This window comes from Lissotriton vulgaris, chromosome 4_1, assembly GCF_964263255.1.
Source record: "Lissotriton vulgaris chromosome 4_1, aLisVul1.2, whole genome shotgun sequence".
Taxonomy (NCBI): domain Eukaryota; kingdom Metazoa; phylum Chordata; class Amphibia; order Caudata; family Salamandridae; genus Lissotriton; species Lissotriton vulgaris.
This window is the reverse complement of record NC_141691.1, coordinates 112,839,088-112,863,117: the sequence shown is the minus strand read 5'-3', so window position 1 is coordinate 112,863,117 and position 24,030 is coordinate 112,839,088. Positions and strand designations below refer to the sequence as shown.

At 43.3% G+C, this 24,030-nt stretch overlaps 1 protein-coding gene across 1 annotated transcript in view; it reads left to right on the top strand.

Moving 5' to 3' along the window:
* Positions 1-23,566, top strand: part of LOC147718437 (V-set and immunoglobulin domain-containing protein 4-like) — a 146,818-nt gene extending 123,252 nt beyond the window's left edge. Inside the window, exon 8 of the mRNA XM_086966722.1 lies at positions 23,157-23,566. Coding sequence (XP_086822848.1) covers positions 23,157-23,385 — 229 coding nt within the window. The 3' untranslated portion in view covers positions 23,386-23,566. The remainder of the gene's footprint in view (positions 1-23,156) is intronic.
* The last annotated feature ends 464 nt before the right edge of the window (positions 23,567-24,030 follow it).

The following is a 24,030-nucleotide window of genomic DNA, read 5'->3' as shown; positions in this document are numbered from 1 at the left end:
CCGCTTTCTGCATTAGCGGAGTGGTTAGCGCTCTAGACTATTGTTAGGAGGGGCTACTTAGCCCTCTCGTCACCCTGAGCGCGCAGCGATCGCGCGCAGGGAAGCGCCAGAGAACGCGCCTGAGACAAGCCAGAGAGAGGCCCGTCTGTGCCCGTCCGGGCCTGGCCGGGGCCAGGGGCAGGAGACCATGGCGGTCCCAACTACCATCACGAGTATCCCTGATACAGGCCATCTAACATACTCATCACAGGTACTATGGGATCTACGTCCCAGTATAGGTTCCACATGTGGTGTTATTTTCCATTCTAATCTTGAAGGTCCTTTTACATGCTCTTACTGTGATACACATTTCGGCCTCAAGGCAGTGGATAACATTCCTTTGCGAGTTCCTATCAAACCGCTATGCTCCACACATAAAATTGGCCCCGTAAAAACTATCAAGGATCCCACCCCCATTGGAAGCAAACATCTATTATGTAATGTGCGCTCATTACCAAAGCACGTATCACAGGTGTGGGACCTGATATCTACAGAGAAGCCTGATCTCTGCTTTTTAACAGAGACCTGGCTCAAGCCTCATTCAATCTCAGCTATCACTCTGGGCATTCCGATAGGCTATAAGGTCTCTAGACTGGATCGTCCACAAAAAATAGGTGGTGGAATAGCCATTGTCTATAGGGAGGAACTAATTGTCACAATATTGGAGGAAATCAGCACCCCTCTGATGGAACTAATGATTTTTAAACTCTGTTCCGCCTCTGGGGAGAATAGAAGGGGTGCGGTTTTATATCGACCCCCAGGCTCAAGCGTGGATTTCTCAATCTCACTTATGGAGGTTCTTGCGCCGTTTATCCTAAATGACCAGAACTTCCTATTAGTGGGAGACTTCAACTTCCACAGTGAATTAGAGACATGCTTGGAGGCCAGAACACTTCTTATGGATATGGAACACATAGGTCTAAAAAAGATGAATCAGGGACCCACACATGAGGCAGGTCACACGTTGGATCTGGTGTTCTCCAACTCACCTTTATATATGTGTTCACCCTCCACTCAAGTAGAATGGACAGATCATTTCATTTTAACATTCTACACTAAGCCCATGGGTAAATCTAATGTAACGACCACCTTAGCCACCAAGAGAAGACCTTGGCACAAACTAACACAGGACACTTTTCGAGAAGCTTATCAAGCCCCTATGATTAATGAGCATGAGGGAATGATGTCAACTGAGCTCAATCGGTTTGTAAATGCTGTCAATGAAACAATTGATGGCATTATTCCGCTGAAAGTGTATAAACCCCGCCAAGCAGCCAGACAAGAAGTCTGGTACTCTGAAGACCTGAGACATATGAAACAAAAGTCCAGAAAGCTGGAAAAAGTGTGGAGACAATCCCGGAGTCAGGAGGACAAACAATGTTATCTAACATCCCTTAGATCTTATCATAAAGCCATAAGGATGGCCCGGAAAAGTCACATTGCTATGCAACTTGCAGAGGCTGGGAAGGACTCTAAAGTTCTTTTTCAAATCCTGCAAACTTTCACCAAGCCTGTAGCATGCGAGACGGTGGAGGTTGCTTCACAAGAATTATGTGATGGGATCTCACACTTCTTCATGAACAAAATCGATTCAATTTATGCAAAGATACTGGCCGCAAAACCGATTAAAGTTGCCGATCCTAATACCCCCTCTCACAAAAGTCCGCAGCGGGACACACAGGCCAATCAATTAAAAAACTTTCCCCCTATTTCCTTAGAGGAAGTCATCGCCCTTACAAAAGTGATTAAGAGCGGCAGTCCGCAGGACTCTGTTCCCGCCCGTATCATGCCCATGTTAGCTGAAACTCTTGGTCCTGGTATCCAGAAACTAATTAATCTATCGTTAAGTACGGGAGAAGTTCCGAGAGATTGGAAACGGGCTCTGGTAAGACCGCTAAGGAAAAATACCACCATTCCTTGGACGGATCTTGCCAACCTACGCCCCATCTCTCTTCTCCCTTTTATGGGTAAAATGATAGAGAAATATGTTAACAGACATCTGTCCAGGTTCGTTGAGGATACACATGGCCTGGACCCCTCTCAATCGGGCTTCAGGCCAAGCCACAGCACCGAGACCACCTTGCTGTCAGTCGCAGACGACCTACATATGTACCAGGATGGGGGCTACTCCGTCATCCTGGTGCTATTGGATCTGTCTGCGGCGTTTGACACCGTGTCACATGACATCATGACCACCAGACTTATGAACATCGGTCTGGAAGGTGGAGCTCTGGCATGGTTAAGGAGTTTTCTGACTGACCGTACCCAGACAGTCATCCTGGGTCCCCACCGGTCAGAGGAGTTGGAGATCTCAAAGGGGGTGCCACAGGGTTCTTGCTTAAGCCCGACCCTTTTTAATATCTATGTGGCCCCCCTGGCAAACATCATGAGATCTCATGGGTTCATCCCTATGTCATACGCGGATGACACCCAACTCCTCTTTCCGTTCAAACATCTCACTAAGACGGTCAGGAACTCTTTCTCCTCGGGGATGAAGGCAGTGGCCCACTGGATGGCATCTAACTTCTTGCAATGCAACGTTGCAAAAACGGAAGTGATGCTGTTCGGTGAGGCAAAGCTCCTATGGTCCCCAGACTGGTGGCCGCAAGATCTAGGCCCAGTCCCAGAGCCAAAGCAGGTGGTAAAAAATCTTGGCGTGCGCCTGGATCAGGAGCTCTCCCTGAAACAAAACAGCAATCAAGTGGTGAGCTCATGCTTCCATGTGATCGCCATGCTGAGGAAAGTTTTCCCTATACTCCCTGACTCAACTAGGAGAACATTAGTGCAGGCCCTAATACTGAGTCGTCTGGACTACTGCAACGGGATGCTCCTATCAGCAAATGAGGGAGTTATTGCGAGATTGCAAGTAGTCCAGAACACAGCGGCCCGTCTTGTACTAAATCAGCCACCCCGTACACCATCGAAGCCTCTTTTGAACACCTTACATTGGCTACCCATTAAACAAAGGGTGAAGTACAAGATTGGATGTACTATACATAAGAGCCTCCAGAACAGAGGGCCTGAGTATCTAAACAGCAGATTCTCCCTCTATAAACCTGTACGGTCCCTGAGATCTAGTGACCAAGCCTTACTACAGGTCCCAAGAGCTAGAAAGACCAGGCAAGGTGGAAGGGCACTATCCATAGCCGGACCAAGGTTGTGGAACAGCCTCCCTCTCTCTTTGAGACTATGCCAGGACTATCTCCCGTTCAGAAAACTGTTGAAAACCTTCCTATTTTCCAATTAGTGATATCTGTGTACTTACTGCCACAAGCTGTAAAGGTGTTCAAGGCGCGGAGATACTCCTTCGGGAGGTGATCCTAGCGCGGTATAAACCCGTAAATAAATAAATAAATAAATAAATGTTTTAAGGAAGCAGAGGATAGAATTTTCCCGCGTTCAACAACGTCTACCGCAAGTCATTCAGTGGGAACAAAGGCAAATATGATGTCATGTTTCATGCATATGAACCAACAATAGCATGAATCACTAGGCAATCAGCCTCTTTTAAATGCGGCTCCAAGCAAGATAAGTCAACTTCTTACTTAGCTCCTGAAAAGTCTTGTATATATTATTATTTAAAGTTTATAACTAGTATTTTATTAATATTATTTTATATTTGTAAAGAATGTCTATTGACTAACCCTCCTTTATCCCTACAGGAGTTAGTATATATATATATATATATACACTATTATAAGGTAAGGTAGATTAAAACCTTTCACTCCTTATGTTCGGTTTCCCAACCTCCAATTTACAGAGGTTAGCTTCCACTTCCTTCCCTTCATGGCTGTCTTTATTTAGATTTGAAAGAAAGTAAGCTTTTTAAATCGTGCGTTTAATACTATAAAGCACGCACTGACCCACATTAATGATGATTTTGGGAGAGCGTCGCCCGGGTAGATACCTCTCCCCACTTTTTTTGAGGACATTTCTATTTATTCTGAAGCTTCGCTCCTGTCGATGCTTCACGATTTAACGAAACCTCGACTTCATCGTGGATTAGAGGAATGACCCTTGGAGACAACCGTGCAGCGTGCGCTGGCTGCCAAGGTTCCTTTCTCGTCCTGTCTTCGGGCAAAACAGCTGATTGAGACGCGTGCAACGGACTTCAAGCCTGCTCGAGCGTTCAATCGGTTGTTTTTCAGTGCGCTTCGCTTTTTGATGCTAAATTGATAAATTTTAATATTTAGAAAACCATCCTTGACCAATTCAAATCTTAGAGTAGCACCCCCCCACCTAATCCAACAGTTTTAGCTGATACTTCCAATTTTAGTTAATAGTTATATATATAAAAAAAGGGGTCAATATTTACATTTACAGAATTATTTATTACATTTATATTTATATATTTTTAACAAACATGTCTGACTCAGATTCAGGTTCAATTCATAGTAATACTGTTGAATCTGATTTTAATAATGATGCCATCAAAAAACTTATCCATAAGGAGATGATATCATGTATGTTTTCTACTCTCTCTCAAGTTATGTCATCTAAAAGATCCTTGATCCATGAAAACCATAATTTATCAGATCTGGACATAGCGGAGGTTAATGATCTCACTGAAGAAAGGGGTAAGAGGCATAAAAAAAGTAAAAATATTGATTATACCCCAGAGAGCACGCCAGGTCCTAGCACCTCAGGTTTTACAGGAGGTCCCCGCACCTCATTTGCCTTAAGGTGTCCCTTGCGGTACAAATTTGAAAGGTGTCCTTAGTGGCACAAATTTAATGGGTGTCCCTCGCGGCACAATTAATCAAACTGCTCTAGACAATGATCCTATTGATATTGATGATGGCTCAGAATTTCCTGACTAATATATTCTTGATCTCGATGATGAGGATCAAGATATTGATTCCTTTCTCTTAAATGATATTAATGGTCCTTCATCTTCTAAGGATAGTATTTTGGACCCTTTGGGGGAGGAGACGTTCTCCCCTTTTAACATTAAACACCCTAGAAGCTCTGAGTGGACCCCACACGAGCACGTATCTAAATTCATAACTAAATGGATTAGAAATCCTTTAGAAAGAGAGACTCGCAATCTCTTAAGAGCAGAGTGTACCAGACCTTCAATCGAAGGTAAAGTTTGTCAGACTCCGAACCTTGACCCAGAATTAATTACTTACCTATTTAAATTAGGGAGAGACCCGCATAAAGGCCTGGAAAGATCGCTTAAGATCTGTCTAGATAAAGTTCTCGACATTCTAGGCCCCCTAACAAAAATAATCGACGCAGCAGAGGAGAGTTACCTTAATGGCTGCCCTCTTGATACACACTCCATTCGGGGGTGGAGCCAAAGGGCACTAGTCCTCTTAGGCAACGCGAATGCGGGACTTAATTGTGAAAGAAGAAGAGTGGTCCTCACTAAAATTAGCCCTAAACTAATCGATATGGCTGAAAAGGAAACCTCCATTAATCCAAAAGGTTTACTTTTTGGAGAAGATTTAATAAAAAGTTTGGGCAAATATGTATCGACCTTTACCGCTTTAGATAAAGCACACCAGAACATGAATTTTTTTTTAACTACAACAGCAACCTTTTTGGAAGGGCCGGTAGAAGGGGGCAATCTTCCGGCCTGTTCAACCGACACCCCTTTCCAAGAAACAGAGGCAATTTTGGTAGAGGATACCAACCACCCAACCAACCACAGTTCTATCCACCCAGAAGAAGAGGTTTCCGCTCGAAAGGATTCCGAGCGAGAGGAGCACCTGCCGAATCCACCCCTCAAAGTGAGTACAGCTTCCCCTTCCCTTTCTTCGAATCCAAAAGTGGGTGGGAGACTGAAATTCTTTTACCACAGTTGGAAAATTATCACACAAGACCCCTGGGTTCTAAACACTGTTCTCGGTTTTTCAAGTTTGTGAACAATTTTGCGTCAAAGGTGTTTAATATTCGGAATTTGCTTAAGAAGAATACGAAATTTGTTTGGACAAATGAATGCCAAGATGAAGTTGATAGAGTAAAAGTTGATTTGCAAAAGGTCAATGCACTAGCAAGGTTTGATCCTAATGTTGAATGTTTGTTGACAACTGACGCGAGCGATAAAGGAATTGGTGCGGTGTTATCTCAGAAAGATGTGATGGGGAAAGAGAGGATTATCCTTTTTGCATCAAGAGCACTTTCCCCAGCTGAAGTCAGGTACCCCATTATTGAGAGGGAGGCGTTAGCATGCGCGTGGGTGCTGGAACATTTTAGAGATTTTGGGGCATATTATCAAGCCTGTGCGCTAAAATTATCGCCGCTTTATCGGCCGAAAACGGCCGATAAAGCGGCGATTATGGGCTTGATAATATGCTCAGTGGAATTCCAATCGAAGCCCATGTTAGATGTCTTCACATCTAACATGTGCTTCGATTGGAATTCCATAGAGCATATTATCAAGCCCATTATCGCCGCTTTATCGTCCGTTTTCGGCCGATAAAGCGGCGATAATTTTAGCGCACATGCTTGATAATATGCCCCTTTGTGTGGGAGAAACCAGTTACAATTAGGACAGATCATCGTCCATTAGTGAAAATTTTGTCATCAGATGGTATTGCTGGAGCTTCGGCGAGAATGGCAAGATTGTCAATGTGCATGAAAGAGTTTATTTATAAAATGATTTACTTGCCAGGTAGAGACAATTTAATTGCAGATTGCCTGTCTAGATTGCCATCTCCACTTGAGGAATGTGTAGAAGACCCGTGAGGGACTGTTAGTATTGCTTTAGTTCATGATTCAGGGGCCCCTGCTATCAGCAACAAAGAGTGGTTGGAAGAACAGGATAAGGATGTTGAACTTATAAAGATAAAGGAGTATATATGTACGGGTTGGCCAAGACAATGTTTTATCGAAGGAAAATTAAGAGCATTTTGGGAGGTTGGAATGGAGTTGTCCTTAGAAAAAGATATACTTTTCAGAGGTGACAGAGTTGTTCCTCCGGTTTCTTTGAGGAAGAAGGTTTTAGAATTATGTCATGAAGGACATTTTGGTATTGGGAGAAACAAGATAATGGTGAAACATATGTTTTGGTGGCCAGGTGTGGACAAAGACACGGAAGTGTTTGTTAGGAATTGTGAAGTTTGTAGCTCAGCAGATAAGTCTCTCAAGACTTTGAAACCTTGCATGAGTGATGGGTTGATTCCGGAACTTCCGTGGGAAACGATTGCAGTGGATATCATTGGGCCCATTGGGGAAATGAAAGAGTTTGGGTTGGTGGCTATTGATTTATTTACAAAATGGCCAATTGTAAGATTTGTAGACAAAGCGGACACACAGAGTGTGTTAAAATTTTTGGACAAGATTTTTATTATGGAGGGTTTACTTGTTTGTATCCTTACTGACAATGGGGTGAAATTTTTGTCACACATGGCTGCTAGTTATTTTCAAAAGTGTGGTGTTAAACATAAAACAACTGCGTTATACAATCCAAGTGGTAATGGCACAGTTGAGAGATTCAATAGGGTGATCAAAGGACTAATTCAGGCAGCGGTTAATAAAAAGATGGATTGGAAGGTTCAAGTACAAAAGGCAGTGTGGTCTTACAGAACTACATCACAAACTAGCACAGGATTGACTCCTTTTGTTATGATGAGGGGAAGGTTACCGAGGAGAAAAATCAATCCTGGTTGGTTAATGGAGGGTAAAATTACACAGTGGTCTCCAACAGCAGTGAAGAATGATTTGGAGTTACTCCATTCTAAAAGTAAAGAGTTTTATGATAACCACCATGGCACAAAAAGTGTGGAAATTGAGGTAGGAGAATGGGTGCGGGTAAGGAAACCTTATAAAGTACCAAAGGGTGAAAGTCAATTTGAGCCAAAAAAACAGGTAATTGAGGTTTTGAGAAATGCTGTGAGACTGACGGTAAAGTATGGAATATGAAAAGTATTGCTATTTGTCGTAATCAGTGTGTTGGTGTGGAGGAAGAGATTATAAATAACCAAAATAAGTTTGATTGGATTGAAGACCATTTTGATGATAGTTGTTTACAAGCACAATTGGCAGATATAGATGGAAACACGAATGATATAGATGGGAACAGGAATGAAGCTGTAAGTGACTCCCCTTTGGTGGGTCAGTCCTCCTGTGAATGGGGGGGAAGGGTTGCTAGTGATTATAACAATGATGTTTCTAGCAAAGACAAAGGTGAATCCAATAGTGAATCCAATTTTGTTGAAAGGGGTTATGGTAAAAGAACAAGTGCCTTACCCTCTTGGCTCAGGGACTATGTTATGGAATGATTTATTTTTGATGTTTAGTTATATCTGCATTTATTGTTATTGTTCTGTTTTTATTTTGGTTTTTTTGTTATTACTTATTTATGGTGTTGTATTCCTTGTTTCTTTTATTGAAGAGAGGTGGATGTGTTATGTTTCCTTTTTACTGTGTATGCCTTTAAGGCTCGAGTTGTATTGTCAGAATGCTATGATGCCAGGTAGAATGTAATGGTTGCATCTTTGGAATGAAGGGGCAGTTGTAGAGCAGCGGAGTTGGATAGCGGCTGCTCCCTGTCGCTCACCTGTATTTTATTGTACTATCTTAAATAAAGCAAGAATCCAACATATGGCCTGAGAGCATCATTACAGTTTTGCATAATAAATTACAATTTCCTTTCCATGTCTCACATGTCCTAATTTTTTTTAAGTTCATGAGGACGAACTCTTTCTTTTTATAAGCAGTTGTCCTCTTTCTACTTTACTGTCCCTCGGAGCATCTTCTTCTCCGCTGCCCCTCTCTGTCTTAAGCCTTCCTCATGATTCCAGGGCCGCCATTTTGCCTTGGGCAGCCCTGTATTCATCAAAGAGCAGTCCCGCTGTTCTTGTCAGGGCTCCTCCGATGTGGCCTACAGTGCCCGTCCTCTGTCTCATTGTAGAGGTGACAGGAGGGGGGACAGACGACACGGCCCTGTAGTTTTAAGGGTGCTGGCCAATTGATGCATGAGCGCCTCGGGCCCTTTGTTTATGTTTGCATGCGCGACGTGTAAATTCCTCTCCACCAATAGTTTTACTAAGAGCTCTAATGGCAAGTAAATATAGTAACAATGTAAGCCTTATGAATACATCTGTTGTGCACCAGAGGATAGTCTTTAAGGCACTGTGCTGGCTGAGGGTTGGGCTGAAGAGTCCGACCTACTTTACGCCCTGCTGGAACCATCCCCTTGTCACCTGCTCGGGTACTGGCTGGCTGGTTCGTTGCTGACCAACAGGTAACCTCAGCTATAGGTTGTTACTTGGTGCTCTATATGTCTGGTTCTTCTTCTAGAGGTAAGTTGTCTCTGTCTGAGTTTTTAGGTGAACCCTTCGCTTCCCACTTTTTGAAGAGTGCTGCATTGTGTGTGATACTCTCACGCTTTCATTTGACTGTGATCATAGTGCCTTTTGTTTTAATGAACCAACACGGTTCTTTCTGAATGTTTCCCCTACCTATGGTTTTGTACTGGTGCCCAGTCGCCTGTTTGGAGGTTGTAGTCCTCGCCCGCCTCGTACAGCTGGTTGCTTCATTGTTTAGCTGCCTTCTCTTTTGGCTGCACAGTGGATCAGTTGGCTGTGGGTATGGTATCCGTGATGGGCCACCCACACATCAGTGTTTCGATATGTCCTGGGGAATTGGTGTATAGCAGTTTCCAAGTCTCCATTCTGGTCAAGGCAGATGGAAATCATTTTGTTCAGAGTCCTGGCCTTGTGGCCAACATTGCATTGTCTTTCAATGGTGGGCACCTAGCAATTTGAGGTACGGGTGCAAGTGTAAGACTGAACCTTGAAATGGGGCCCATTATCTGTTTTGATGGTCTTTTGTAGGCCTAATCCAATAAAAGCTTTTCTCCCATTTTGGGGGAATATGCTTGAAAGCTCCGGACCTGAATATCTCAATGACCACATATTTCATGTATATGTCGGTGATGACAAAAATGTACTGCCCTTTGTTAGGGAGGCAAAGCTCACATATGTCATTCCAGGGCCAGCTACTTTGATCCTCAGTGATAACTGTAGCTGGGTTGTTAGGAATACCAGAGTCTTGGCACCACTGATACTACGATGTCCATAAGTGTGTCCATCCCTGGGAGGTATATCTTCTAGTGAAGTTCTGTCTTAGTTTTCCCAGCCCCCTGATGACCTTGGTGTGCTAGGTGGGTTACATGTATGTGCAATGGTTGGGATACAACTACCCTGTCACCTCTTAGGAGAATGTTGTCCACTGAGCTGCTCAGTTCATGCTTCACCAACTATAACATTGAGGCCCACAGCACATCCCCGAAGAAAGTCTTTGACTGATTACATTCCATTGCCTGTCTTGCCTTCTGTAGGTATCCATCCTCACCCGTTACTCTTGCAATGTCCTCTCGGCGGAGTGTGTTTGGACAGGCTATCATTGCACTCCATTCTGTGGCCATAGTTTTCCAACTGGTGTCCATCTCACGAGGGTGTTGTGATAGGTAAACATCCAAGTTATTGCAGCGGGGCTTGTATTGGAGTGCAAACTGACACTTTTATAGTTGCAGGGGCAGTGCTCAGTGGGTGGTGGTGGAAGTGAGCTCCCTCAAACAGAGCGATTAGTGGTTGATGATTAGTCTTGACTTTGAAGGCTGCCCATAAAGGTCTAGATGGAAGGGGACTCAGCTCCTGTTTATGAATAGGGCTTCCCTTTCAATCCACAAGTTCCTTTTCTCGGTTCAGTGACGGAGAAGGCCCTTCTGAGCAAAAACCACCGACTTCCACCTCTGTCTTTATCATTTGTGCTGAGACAGCACCCAGAGGGCTTTTTTATGTGTTTGGAATGCCCAGTTCTCCTCTGCACCCCAGTAACACTATGCAGCCGAGTTGATGTGCACTCAGAGTAGTGTTGACAATGAAACGAGGTTTGGGATGTACTTCCTGCAATACGTTGCCATCCCCAGAAAGTTTAGAACTTTGTGGACAGAGTGTGAATGTATGACACTCTTGATATCTTCCACCTCAGAGGGGTCAATCTTAACTCCGTGCTCAGAGCAGATATCCTCATATAATTCCACTTTGGGTTTGAGAATAGCACATTTCGTCTTGTGGAACATTAGCCCCATACTCGTGAGACTTTCAAGGGCAGTCCTCAGCCTAGTGGGATGTTCTTAGATGGTAGGGACATGAACCAATATATCATTGCTGAAATTTACCGCAGCTTCACGGCCTATTGAGACTCTTTTTCTTTTTGTATTTTGAAAAATCTCCACAGCACAGAATAATCCACTATTCAAGTGACAATACCTTTGAAGAGAAATATGAGTAGAAGAAGTAGTGATGTGGCAGCATTTTTACTCAAGTGATAGTTGATGACATCCAGAATTGAGGTCTAGCTTGGTTAACCATCTTGCTCTGTTGAGATAGATATAAAGTCATCAACTGTGAGGGGTTAATGTTGCTCTCTTTGTAATGCCTTGCTATGTACCCATATGTCAATGCACAGGTGTATTGCTCTGGGTTGTTTTGGTTTAATAGTTACAACCATTGGTGAGACCAAGGGGCAGATTTACAAGCCGCATGCACCGCCGGTGCATCACGTTGTGTGACACACCGGTGGCGCAGCCTGCTGAGGGATATTTACAAGCACAGGTAAAGTCACCCTGCTTGACTTAACCTGTGCTTGTAAATATCGCCCCTGTTCACGCAACACTTTGCGTGTTAGGGGCAGGACATGGGTGTTTCTGTGGGTGTACCCACGCAACACCCATGTCCACTGATGCATTTCCAGAGTTACGAAAAATCGTAAACCTGGAAATGCTTCAGTTTGCTAAGCCACCCTAGGGGTGGCGTAGCAAAGCAAAACGAGTAGAAATGTTTTCATTTTTTCCTCGCTTTTTTGTCTTTCAATGCATGCTGCATTCTACAGCACGCATTGAAAGAGGAAAATGCCTGCAGTGATTCCTTTTGTGCAGGAAGGGGCCCCTTCCTTCACAAAAGCAATCTCCCCATGGCGTAGGCACCCTTGCACCATGGTGCAAGGGTGCCTGCGCAAGGCAGCTGTTTCTGTGACAGCGCAGGGGTGAGCACAGCAATGCGACATATCATTGTAGATATGTCGCATTCCTGTGCTCTGAAAGTGCCGCAGCGTGGGGCAGCCAAAGGGCTCGCAGTGCCACACTGCTGCACTTTCTTGTAGATCTGTCCCCAAGAGTTTGGGGCCTTCTATCCTCTACAGCTCTGCTGTTATGTTGCCTGGGGCCTCTCTCCCTACACATGAGCTGAAGGGATAGGATTTCTAACCCACTGGTGCAAGGGCTCAGTCAATGCACCAATATGAATTTGAAATCCAATTAGACTGCAACACATACCCAACCCTCTGGTTAATACTGCGCAGCAAGTGTTTCTGGTAATGATCAAGTTCAGATACACAGTAGATCACCAAACCCTCTTTCGTTATTGTATAACACACTCGAATAGCACTAAGAAACAGGAGAGCAGCTTTAAAAGTTTTAGTTTAGAATCCTAATCTAGTGCATCAATATGAAATGTCACCACAAATAATGCAAAAAGAAATGCAGCAATGCATGTCATGGTTATCAAAAACAGCAAGAACATTTCTAACATGCTTAGTGAGTTCCTAAAGTTTTAACACCCTAAATCTATTACTAGGCACTATGCTAAACTTTAACCAATGCAATAAATAGTTAGCCTGTGTTTAGAGTTTCTTAAGATGGATCACACAGTATATCTGTTTTTGCTAGAACTATAGTGTTGCACATGGCCCTTTCAGCAGGGTCACTCCAAATTTTTGCCTTCCTTTGCTGAACCCATTTTTGTTGGCTATTAGGACTCTTCACACTTTACTCCTGCTAACCAGAAGTAAAGTGCTTTAAATCTCCCTCGAAACTTGGTATAATTGGTATACACACGATGGATTAGTTAATGTAGTTATAAGTCCGTAGTGAATGGTGCTAGATGTCCCAAGGGCCTGTAAATTAAATGTTATTCATGAGCTGCAGCACTCATTGTGCCACCAACCAAACTAGCACTGTAAAACATGTCTCAGGCATGCCACTGTACCCAGTAGTATAGTTTTACATTGCGATTTCGACCTGGCAAAAAACACTTTGCAATGTCTAAACCATCTTTTTAGTATTTATACGTCATCCTTAAGGTAGGTCCAAAATGATAAGGCATGGTGCATAGTATTTAAAAGGTAGGAAATGTGTACTTATGTTTACATGTCCTGGCAGTGAGAAGCAAACTATTCCTGCAGTTCGCTCTGACTGGAGCTAGCATGACAAACTAGCATGGCATCTGGCTTGATAGTCTTAGCATGAAGTCCCTCCAAACCAGATACCTGGGATTGTATATCTGATCGCCCATATTATCTTTATATTTATAAAACAAAGCTGTAATTGCAGACATAAAGTATCAGCAAGACTACAAAATATGGCAATTAATGTGTCACCTTCACAGACATTATATTTTCCTATAACTAAAAATAATAATAACATGTGGCTACCACAGTGTGTGTCCATGATATTATGGCAGTCCATAACTGAAAACAATAAAATGTCAGTCTAAATAGTAAGCAGACTTGATGCCAACATTTTTACGCATCTAGGAATGTCACATTTTCTGAAAAGCGATAAAAGACTCTGAATGCAGGCATGTTATAACAAGAATTTGCAATGCAATAGGTATCGCAGATACTTGAGTTTAATTTATTGGTATTGTAAATGGCAATGCCCTTTATTTACCTTTTAAAACAAAAATAAAAGGCATTGTTATTTGCAATGGTAATACTAAAACTAACCCTGGGCGAAGTACTACGCTACGCTCGCGTAGTTTGCGAAGTGTGCGCTATTTCACACTACGTGAATTGCACATAGCACAGTGCAAACACGCGTGGCATAGCGTAGCGGTCATTTTTTGCTTGCGGTCCTCAACGCCAAGTTGGCAACTGCGAGCGAGCAAAATGACATCCCGGCGAAACTTTTTCCTAGTTTGCGAGCAAGCAAGGAAGAGGCGTGTTAATGCGCTGCCAGCCATACTCCTGCACATTTCCTGTCCTTGGAGTTCTGCTGACAATGCCATACGCGTGCGCAAAGCCTTCTTTGTACGCAGGCAGATATCATGCGTGGGTTGCGGGGGGCTGAGCAGCATTGGAGGACCAGCATCGGAGTAGTACATAAAACTGTAAGTTATTTTTAAACAACAATAATGAGTAAGTGTGTGGCCTGTAGCATGCAAAGGCTTTGAGCTTGTGTTAATTTGCAGCGGAGTTTTTGTTGGCGGTCGCAAATGCGATGTAGCGGAGTGTTTGATAAAAGCGGCGTTGGTTACAGCAACAGCCTGGATTGTGTTAGTGAGATTACAGTTCCTGAATTGGCAACATCACTTCTTTATCCATTGTGGCTAACTTCGGCAGTGCATTGCAAATTAGAGGCAATAATAAGAAGAAACGGTATGCGTGCTTTCTCTTTTTAACCCTTGTGGCATCGTACAGGTTGATAATGGCTGCGCTGAGACTGAGAGCAGGGAGAAGGGTGGCTGATGGCAGGCAGCGCATTGTTGCCAGAGGTGGATAGGAGTATGGAGGGGGCGAATGCTGAGACAGCATCCAGGGTTTGGGAGATTTTAGTTATGCCCTAGGGCAGGGGTCTCCAAACCGGTCCTGGAGGGCCGGATCCATGCCAGATTTTTTGGATATCCCCATTGAGATACATGTAGTAATTTTAAAAATCTGGCATGGATCCGGCCCTCCAGGACCGGTTTGGGGACCCCTGCCCTAGGGTGATGGCAAAGGGTCTAAGGTTTGAGTGGCGAGGGGTATGGGAGAGGTGCAAAGCTGGAAGAGCTCGCTGGCAAATTGGAGGATTGGAATTGCTGGGTTATCATTTTTTGGGAGGGGGCCCCATATGAGAGAGCACGATGTGTTATCACGGCATGAGCCGTACACACGTAAATGTATTTTAAAAAGTATCAGAGAACTCGTGCACATCTCCTGCCCTGCGAGTTGTGCGTCGCTGTACGTGTGTGAGCAAGCAAGGAGGAGGCTTGTTAATGCGCCGCCAGCCGTAAGCTCGCACATCTCCTGTTTTTGAGTCCTGCTAACAACACCTTACGCGTACACAACTGCTGTCTTTTGTAATAATGCGCAAGAAACGGCAAGGAGCCAGCAAGTGTGAATAAAAGAAATTTAGCATGCAAAACAATAAATAAAGATCACAGGGCATGTGTATAATTCAACAATAATACACAAGGGGCAACAGGCACACAAGAGGCGGCAGGAAGCCAGTGAATGAGAGAGCACGACGTGTTATCACTCTGTGAGCCGTACACACGTATATGAATTTAAAAAAGTAACAGAGAACTCGTGCACATCTCATGCCCTGCGAGTTGCGCGTCACTGTACGCATGTGAGCAAGCAAGGAGAAGGCGTGTTAATGCGCTGCAAGCCGTACGTGTGCACATCTCCTGTCATCCGAGTCCTGCTAACGACGCCATATGCGTACACAACTGCTGTCTTTCGTACACGTGCACATATCCTGTCCCCCTTCGCAAACCAAGTCGACCACAATAGATCTTGCCAAGGCGGACCGCGCATGCGCTGCGTCGCTAGGCTAGACCTAAAAATAAAAGAGGATTAAATGGGAATTGCACGGTGTTCAGGACATTGGTTCCACAGTTGGATGGAGATGGAATGGCACTTGCCTGTGCTGAAACCCTGCTGACCACATTGAAGTGTCAATGTGCAAGCACTTTGAGGCAGCCAAGGCCATGGAAGATGCTGTCCAAGTCAAACAAGATATTGTTGCTCTCTCTGTGGTGGACCATCAATACAAAGTTGACTAGATTTAGTTATTCAGGCGCTGGACAGAAGGGTATTGTGGCAGCGTCCACCATGACCATGAAGAATTCTGCTTTGCAGTGAGTGTCTTCATATCAAACGGTGGCAGAACACGTTAGGGCCAGTGGTAGTGGCTCTGTGTTGTACTAGGCAAAATGTTTTGTGTGTTTTGGAGTTAGGATGGATTATGTATGAAGATCATCAAATTGCTGCCTACTTATGTCATTCACAGACAGCCCAGTGTCTGTTTGGGTAGAGACCTGTGTATCTTGAATGTTAGTTCACATGTTGATTGGCCTTTCCATTGGTAGTTGGGCTGTTGTTCATAAATTATATAAGGAAAGTTTAATCTTCATAGTCATCCTCCTCAGAGATTGGCAGGGTTCTTCACAGACAATGTTTCCCTCTCCTCACTGAAAATAGTGGGACGTCACACCCTTGCGACCACTGTTGCTGTGCATTAATGTGACGCTCTCTGTTGTGACGCTCTCTGTTGTGATACTCTCTGGGAAAAATACATAAAGGCCACTGACAACTACATCTAGTGACCCAAGTAACAGGCTTCGGGCACTAAATGGTTAGGAAAAGAAAATGCCAACTTTAGAAAAGTGGTATAATTCTGACTTAAAATCAGACTTTGCCCTTAAGGATGGTATTAAATGACAATTCCTTTGACACCAAACAAGATATTTACCTGCTCCCACACAAAAGTTATCACTTACTAAGTGTACTAAGGTAACCCAATGTTATCTTATGGGAGATGTTGGCCTTGTAAAAGTAAACATTTATTTGAGAGTTTTTCACTACTAGGACATGTAAAAAGTACATGTTACACTTTTTAAATAAAATGTGCTCTGCCCTATTGGCTCTTTAGAGCCTATCCTATGGGTGACATATATAATTAAATTGAAGGTTTAGTCCTGGAAAAAGATTTATTTTGCCAGGTCGAAATCGCAGTTACAAACTGCACACGCAGGCTGCAATGATAGGCCTGACATCGTTTTAAAGGGCCACTTAATGGCTGTTATAGATTAGTGCTTCAGGCCCACTAGTAGCATTTAATTTACCAGTCCTGGGTACATGTTGTACCACTCTACTAAGGACTTGCAAGTAACTTAAATGTGCCAATTGAAGGTAAGCTAATTTTCCCATGTTTAAAGGAGAGAGATCAAGCACTTCGACACTGGTTTGCAGTGGTAAAGTGTACAGAGTCCTAAAACCTGACAACAACGAATTCAGCAATACAGGAGGGCTGAAAGCAAAAAGCTCGGGGTCATCCTGCAGCGAGGTCCTGGTTCAGCAATGTCCACACACAACACTCTCTCATCCGCCCAGAGGATGAGATTTTAATTTTTCTTGCTTATCCCACAGGATCAGGTCCAGGAAGGGGTTGATGTTTGTCCACATCTGGTGTTCGTACCTTCAAAGAATTGGTCAAAGACGTTGCTGCTGTAATTGAGAAAATGTTTTTTTTCAAAACTGCCCATCCTCCTGTCTTCCCAGTTGGGGCGGGGGCAGTACAATGCAACATTGGGTAGTTTCCCCACCTCTTTGCCACTTTCATCATTATTTGTGAACATTTCAAGAACTTTCTGTAAGCAAATCTCAGAAGATCCTTCGCTACCATAGCTATGGACCAACTTACAGTTCTGAGCTGAAGGAATAGACAAGTTAGGAGCCACAGACTCACTTAACTTACTTGGATTTAATGCATATTGGCCATGTAAAATCCTGTTAGGGAATGTCAGGCATATATGATAGATTGTTGTGAGCTCCGGCAATCTTACACGGGAAGAGGTGTGGTGCAGCGGCTAGGGCGACTGACTCCGGAATCAGGGGATCACTGTTCGATCCCCGGTGCCTGCCGCAGATTAGCCCAGCACCATGTGACTCTGGGCAATAGCTTGCTTAATCTTCCCGACGGCCCCCAGAGCCTAGAGACCCTTACGGGTGATTGTGCGCTTTACAAATGTGGATCATTATTACACCACAGTCCACTCAAGAAATCCACACTGTTATTTTAAAGGTTTTAATTTAAGCCATTTTTTTTTTATGTAGAATAAAGGAAACATTATAATTGCAGAAATCAGTTAAGCCATAGCAAGAGTGTAAGTAAACATTATAAATATTATCAAAGCAGAGAACATTTTATACAGGAAATATTCGAATACCCCTGCATGTCTAGCCTTCAAGTATCAACATTTTTGCCATAATAAGGGCTAGTATTTCAACTGAGTCAACACAAATTCGTACCTGAACTTCCTTTATTTCTAAAGCTTCTAAGCTGCCTTTGAGACAAGGCTAAGTTAGGTCTCTACTGGAAGCAACAGCCCAGATGCCTTGGTGTGTCTCAAGTCAGAGTCGTGCTGCTCTGCTGTCTGTAATGTTGTCGAAGACCTGATTTCTCTTTCTTGTGACAATCCATTATATACTCTGTAGGTCATTTATTTATAATTAAATGTCTTAAATAACGCAGGAATTCCCTGGCACTCTCATGTTAATGTCTACTGCTCTTTTGGTTTTTCCATGGCATCAATTAATCAAACGAATATTTGATCTAACAGCATTATAACAAAACACACAATAAATGTATTTTACATTGTTGCACAAGAAGGAAAATCAATGCAATAGCTATTGCAAAAAAAATAATGACTTATTTGGTCAAAAGCCTAAATGAGCAACTGGTCCAACCCACAACATAGTAGGCCATTTAAATACATATAATGTAAAATATATGACACCCTGATTCAGGATTTTTGTGGCCTGCTAAACAAGAGATGTGTCTTCATGTTACTTATACTTGTTCTCCACATACAGAATGACTGCAGCCATGATTGTCGTCTATGGGATCTGTGTGAGGTGTAGGAGAGCTTGTAGGCAGCAGTGGTGGTTGCTGGGAGAAGGAGGTCGCAAAGACAAAACTTTCCATCCCTCACCGAGAGTGTCCAATTAAAGACCCTGCTTTCCAATTTATAGCTGGCGATGATCAAATCCCAATCTGTACAAAGAGGTGTGGCAAATCTTGGACGGCAAGGGTCTTTGGAGGCTAGATAGTCTAGTCATTACAGCTCTCTTGTAGTCTTGGATTTCTATAGAATAAACAAGCATTGGCATAGCCAATAGGTCTTGCCTTTGGGCCCTTAGAAGTGTTTAGCCATACAACAGTTGATGTTGTTGCACCAATGATATTGTGCTGGATAACTAAACACTTATAAGGTCCCAAAAGGCGAGACCTATTGGCTATGCCAATGCTTGTTTCCACTTTCTTACCATGCCGCAGCAGTTCTCGAAGACATTTTAAAACATATGCTTCAAAACACGACTAACAAATACTTAAATAATTAGGTGCATAATTCTGTTTAGAACATGTTTCAGAAAAAAATCTTTTGTTCAATGCCAACAAGCAGCCCAATAATTACCTTTAATGGGGCTTTTAACTGCCTGAGAGCTAAGTGGCCTTACATCTTTCTGTGTTCTTAGAGATGCATGCCGTGCCACCACTTTAGCACAGCACTTGAGGCATCAATGGGCATGCTCCAGCTTCCATGAAGTAGCTTGTGAGCTGAAAAGTGTGCGAGCTTGTTGTGCACTTCAATTCTGGCACTCAACTACAGGGAGCAGATGTTCTGTTTTCTTTGAATTACACTAACACAAGTGGCTTCACAACAATGTGAGAAAAAGTGTACCTTCCTTTCAGCACCGATCCCTAATCCAATGGCTCTTGTTAACCTTTTCTAGTAATTGTACCTCTTTTGTTGCCTCCACCCGCAGGATAACTGCATTTTCCTCGCCATGAGTGGCACAGAATAATATGCAAATGTGTCCTATCATTTCAAAGCAACATTCACGCTCTTCGTCTTGAAATTAGGGAAAGCATAAATGTCACAGGTTTAGATCGGAATTTAAAGCATTGGCAGGCATGGCCATATTATAATTTCGAAATATAAATTGATGTGATTGTTCCTTTCAAAATGTAGCTTCTTCAAGTACCATACCATCATTTTGGAAACTCATCAAAGACAGTGAGCCCAACTCTTCTACAATTTCAAGCCGTTTATTGATTGAGGAGTGTGTCTGATACTTAAGAAGGGTGACACACTGCATCAGCATCACCAGAGTGTATTTCTAGCAACAACATGAATGATTAAGAATACTACCTTGAGAGGTCCCTTGGCATTGGTCACCTAACTGATCGAAAGCAGAAAGGTTTTTACTGCTGCTTTTCACACATGTTAAGGTAGCACAAAAAATGTATCTGAGAATTTCATGCACATCACAATCGCATCACATGGAATAAATACTAACAGTGCATGATGTGGTATTAACCAATGCAATATTACCTACACATTCCATGTCCCACAGGCATCAAACTTTGGACAACCGATTAAAGTATATTTCCAACTTTTGTTCCTCCAACAAATTTCCCAGATGTTTTCAGGGGCTTGCAGGTCAAAATATCAATTACAAAAATATCAACTGGCTACAATATCGACTGTAAAATATTGGCTTGCACAGTATCATCGAGGGCATTGGAGAGTGTAGATGTACTATTCTAACTCCTCATCTACTTACCCAGATGATACGGTGCAAATACAAATCGTGCAGTCCATACTGCTGCAGGTCCATATTTAACATTCAAAATAATGTTACCAGAACTTCCAGATGGAATGAGTCTGGTTAAGATTTGATAATGTGCAGTGTTACCATAAAACTCAAAATCAGTGGGGCAAGGACTCTTATTTGCAGAAGAATCTGGATTCACCTTAGAAATGTAATACGTTCCAATGTTAGTTGAGTTTCTGGTACAATGTTGAATTTAAATTAAGGTACATACATCTATGAGGGTTTTCAAATGCTTAGAAATCAAGCCAGTGTTGTAGAAACACGTGGGCGGATTACTATTTCAAGAATTAGAGAGGATTCTACAGAATAGCTTGTTTTCTAATAAAGTTCTTGTTAGAGTTCACCATTGTACCTCAAAACACAGAGGCACACATTTAAGAAAAAAGAGAATAAAAGCAAATCAGATAGAAAACAGTTTCTTGACTTATTTGCACTCCAGTTATTATGTCTTATTCACATTTTGGCAGACAGAGAAGTAATAATAACACAATGCTTTTTCGGGCATTGTTATTTTACATCCTGCTATTTTTGCTTCACACACTGATACACTTACTAATCATACAATAAGATAAACCTCGACTTTCATTTAACTGGAAATGAATTGAGGTATACTTCATGCTTACCAAACTAATTGTATGGTTTAAGGGTATGGATATACCTGATAATATGAGTAAGCCCACGTTTCGGGCACGGTATGTCTTTCACTTATCACATTTACTCAGTGAGCACAGGATTTGTGAGAACACTCACATGCATTATCACATAAGCAGATCCGTTGCATTTGCTGACTCTGCTTGTGCACGACTAGCTAATAGATACATAAAGTGCCTACTCTTATATTTTAAGTTACAGTTTGACTTTTCCTCCAAATATATTATGTACTCTGCTTTGCCTTAGTAATTTTTGTTGTGAATGATCACAAATTGAACTTGCAGCTATGATTGCATGCAGGCTTTGACAACTAAGTAATACACCATTTTCCTCTTGACTCATTCTCTGTCACCATTTACTTGTAGGAAATAAGAATCAATATGTTTCTCCATTGAGAGACTTTGGATGATAATCCTGAACCCCACATATACGTAGTGGACGTTTGATACACTTTGTGATATGTAGGTGAGATAATTACTTATTCTAGGACAGGAGGCGGCTTGTACTTGCATTTCAAGGGCAGGTGTGAGCAGAGGCAATGAGCCAGTCTGACCATTCGTCTGAGTCACTCTTGAACAGTGGTCGAAGTGGGCGGGATCGGATGGGCACGGAGTGTCCCTACATCTTTTATTAAAAAGATTCCATTCCCCTACTTTTTCTTTTCAAAATGGTGTCCCAGGACGGTAAAAATAGCAAAAGCATTCAGAAAAGGCTCTGCGTGCTTTCCTGGACGTTCGGGAAAGGCAGAGAAGGAAAAGTAGGCTGTCTCTTCCTTACTGCCCAGAGCAGACATGGACAATGTCCTTTTCTTTTCTGTGCTGGCAGCTGCCCCCACCCCCTCTCTCTTCCTATCATTCCCTCTCTTTCTGTCTTGCTCCTCACTTACTGAAAACCGTGACTTGAAGAAACGGTTTACAACCTCTCTTTCCTTCTTTCATTTAGTTGCTTCCCTGTGAAATGGACCCAAAAAAGACAGGCGCGTGCACCTCGCGCTGGCAGCAGGGGAAGGTGAGAGAAGAGGGGGCCTGTGCCTGTTTCACTTGCGGGAGCGAGCAGGAATCATATGATTTAAAGGCTCGCTCCCGCAAGAGAATCGCCAAACATGCACGCGTTGCCACTGAAAGCAATGCAACGCATGCACGTTTTTGGGGCCAAAACAGAATCGATCACTAAAGGTCTCCTATGCAGCCCAGGCGCGCTGCATAGGTGAGACCTAAAAAGGGATCTCTTCAGGATATCGGCACCTATTTGCACTGCCCTCTTTACCACCTACTCCTTTTTACTATGAAATCCCCGTAATCTCCCTTGTATCCCCCCTTAAGTGCAGAAAGAAATACTGATCCTTTACAGAGAGCTGCCACCATATTAGGACTGCCTCTTTCTTTACCCTACTGCATTTGCCTCATATACTGGAGTTGGTTGGTGGCCTCCTCCCCCTAGCTCAGAGTGTGGTGGACCTGATGGCAAAGACAGTGGTGTCTCCCACAGCAGCATGTCTACTACAATGGAAGCAGCTCCTAATAGTTGTCTAATCTCTGGTGACTCCAATTTGGGATCCAGCTCTTTCCTCATAGATCCCCGAATACAGTCCTACTATAAATCAGACCCGTACTCCGTTTTGTAAACCTTTGAAAAAAAAGATAATAATTCCAATTTTCTGAACCTCATAAAGTTTGCTAGATTTCTAAAAAAAAAAGCATCACACGTGGCCGGAAGCAGAGTTGCTCATAATGACAAGTCAGCTCATGTGTGGATGATTTTTCCGAAGCATGTAGCTTTTGTAAGCAGGGTCCATGTTAAGTGGTGAGAATTTAGACTCACTGCAAAATGGTATAAGGATTTTTAGTCTATTGGTAATGGACAATGCTTAACCCCATGTCTGAGAAATCAGCAGCAGGGACCCTGCAGTATCACTGTTGTAGATGTTTACTTTAATGTTATGCCTGATGCTTCAGGAAGCAGTGATTTTCTTTAGGATTCTGCGGAAAGACCACAGACTGAATCATAAAAACATATTATAGACCATGTTTGACTGTCATGGCTGACCCTGCTTCTTTCTCTTGCAGCATGGCTGTTCTGAATGCACGGGCAAGCCAGGATTCCTCCTCAGCCAATGTCTGCCAGGACAGTACAGCCCAGGTCAATGGATGCCAACAAATCAGCTGCCAAGATGGGACCATAGCGATGCCCAACAAGGAAAACGAATATCAGATGCCAGCGGCTAAGGACGGTGTTTACCAGGCTATATCGCCCAACTCAGGGAATGAATATGAACTGCTGATGCACGCAAGCTAGGAATGATTGGCTGAAACTAGACACGGGCCAGGCACTGTTCTAGAGGGGGCCAGGCCTTCCCAGGAGAGCCCCTGGACCCCTCAATGCTATTTACAAGTGAACAGCCGCCTTGATATTCTTGTAATGCTTCAGGGGGCTTGCAATCGTCTTTCTCTTCCCAAATACTTAGAGGAAGGACTGGGCGTTGCTGCAGGAGCAGGGCTCGAGTCGGGGTACCACGCGGGTCGGTGTCCCCCCACTTATTTTACCGGGGGGACGCCGTCCCCCCTGCCAAACAGCTGGACTTCACTCTCTGGAATCCCTGGGATGAGAGGCTCGGCACCTTTCGTGACGTCACTTCCTGTTGTGACGTCACTTCTGGTGACAGCGTCCCCCCCACTTCTTTTTTTACGACTTGTGCCCTGTGCAGGAGTGAAATCTAAACACACAACATTGGTTCCGTGAGAGGCTTTTCATATATATTTAGCACAGCTCTCTCTCCTGGCTTACAGAATGTATTGCTCTTTTTATTCACATATAAATGTCAACAAAATCCATTAAAGTGCAGGCGGCGCAATGCTCAAAAGGTGCAGTGGAGTACAGTATTCACATTGATACATATATACACTGGGATGTTTGGTAAACAAGGAATAGTCCGAAATGCAT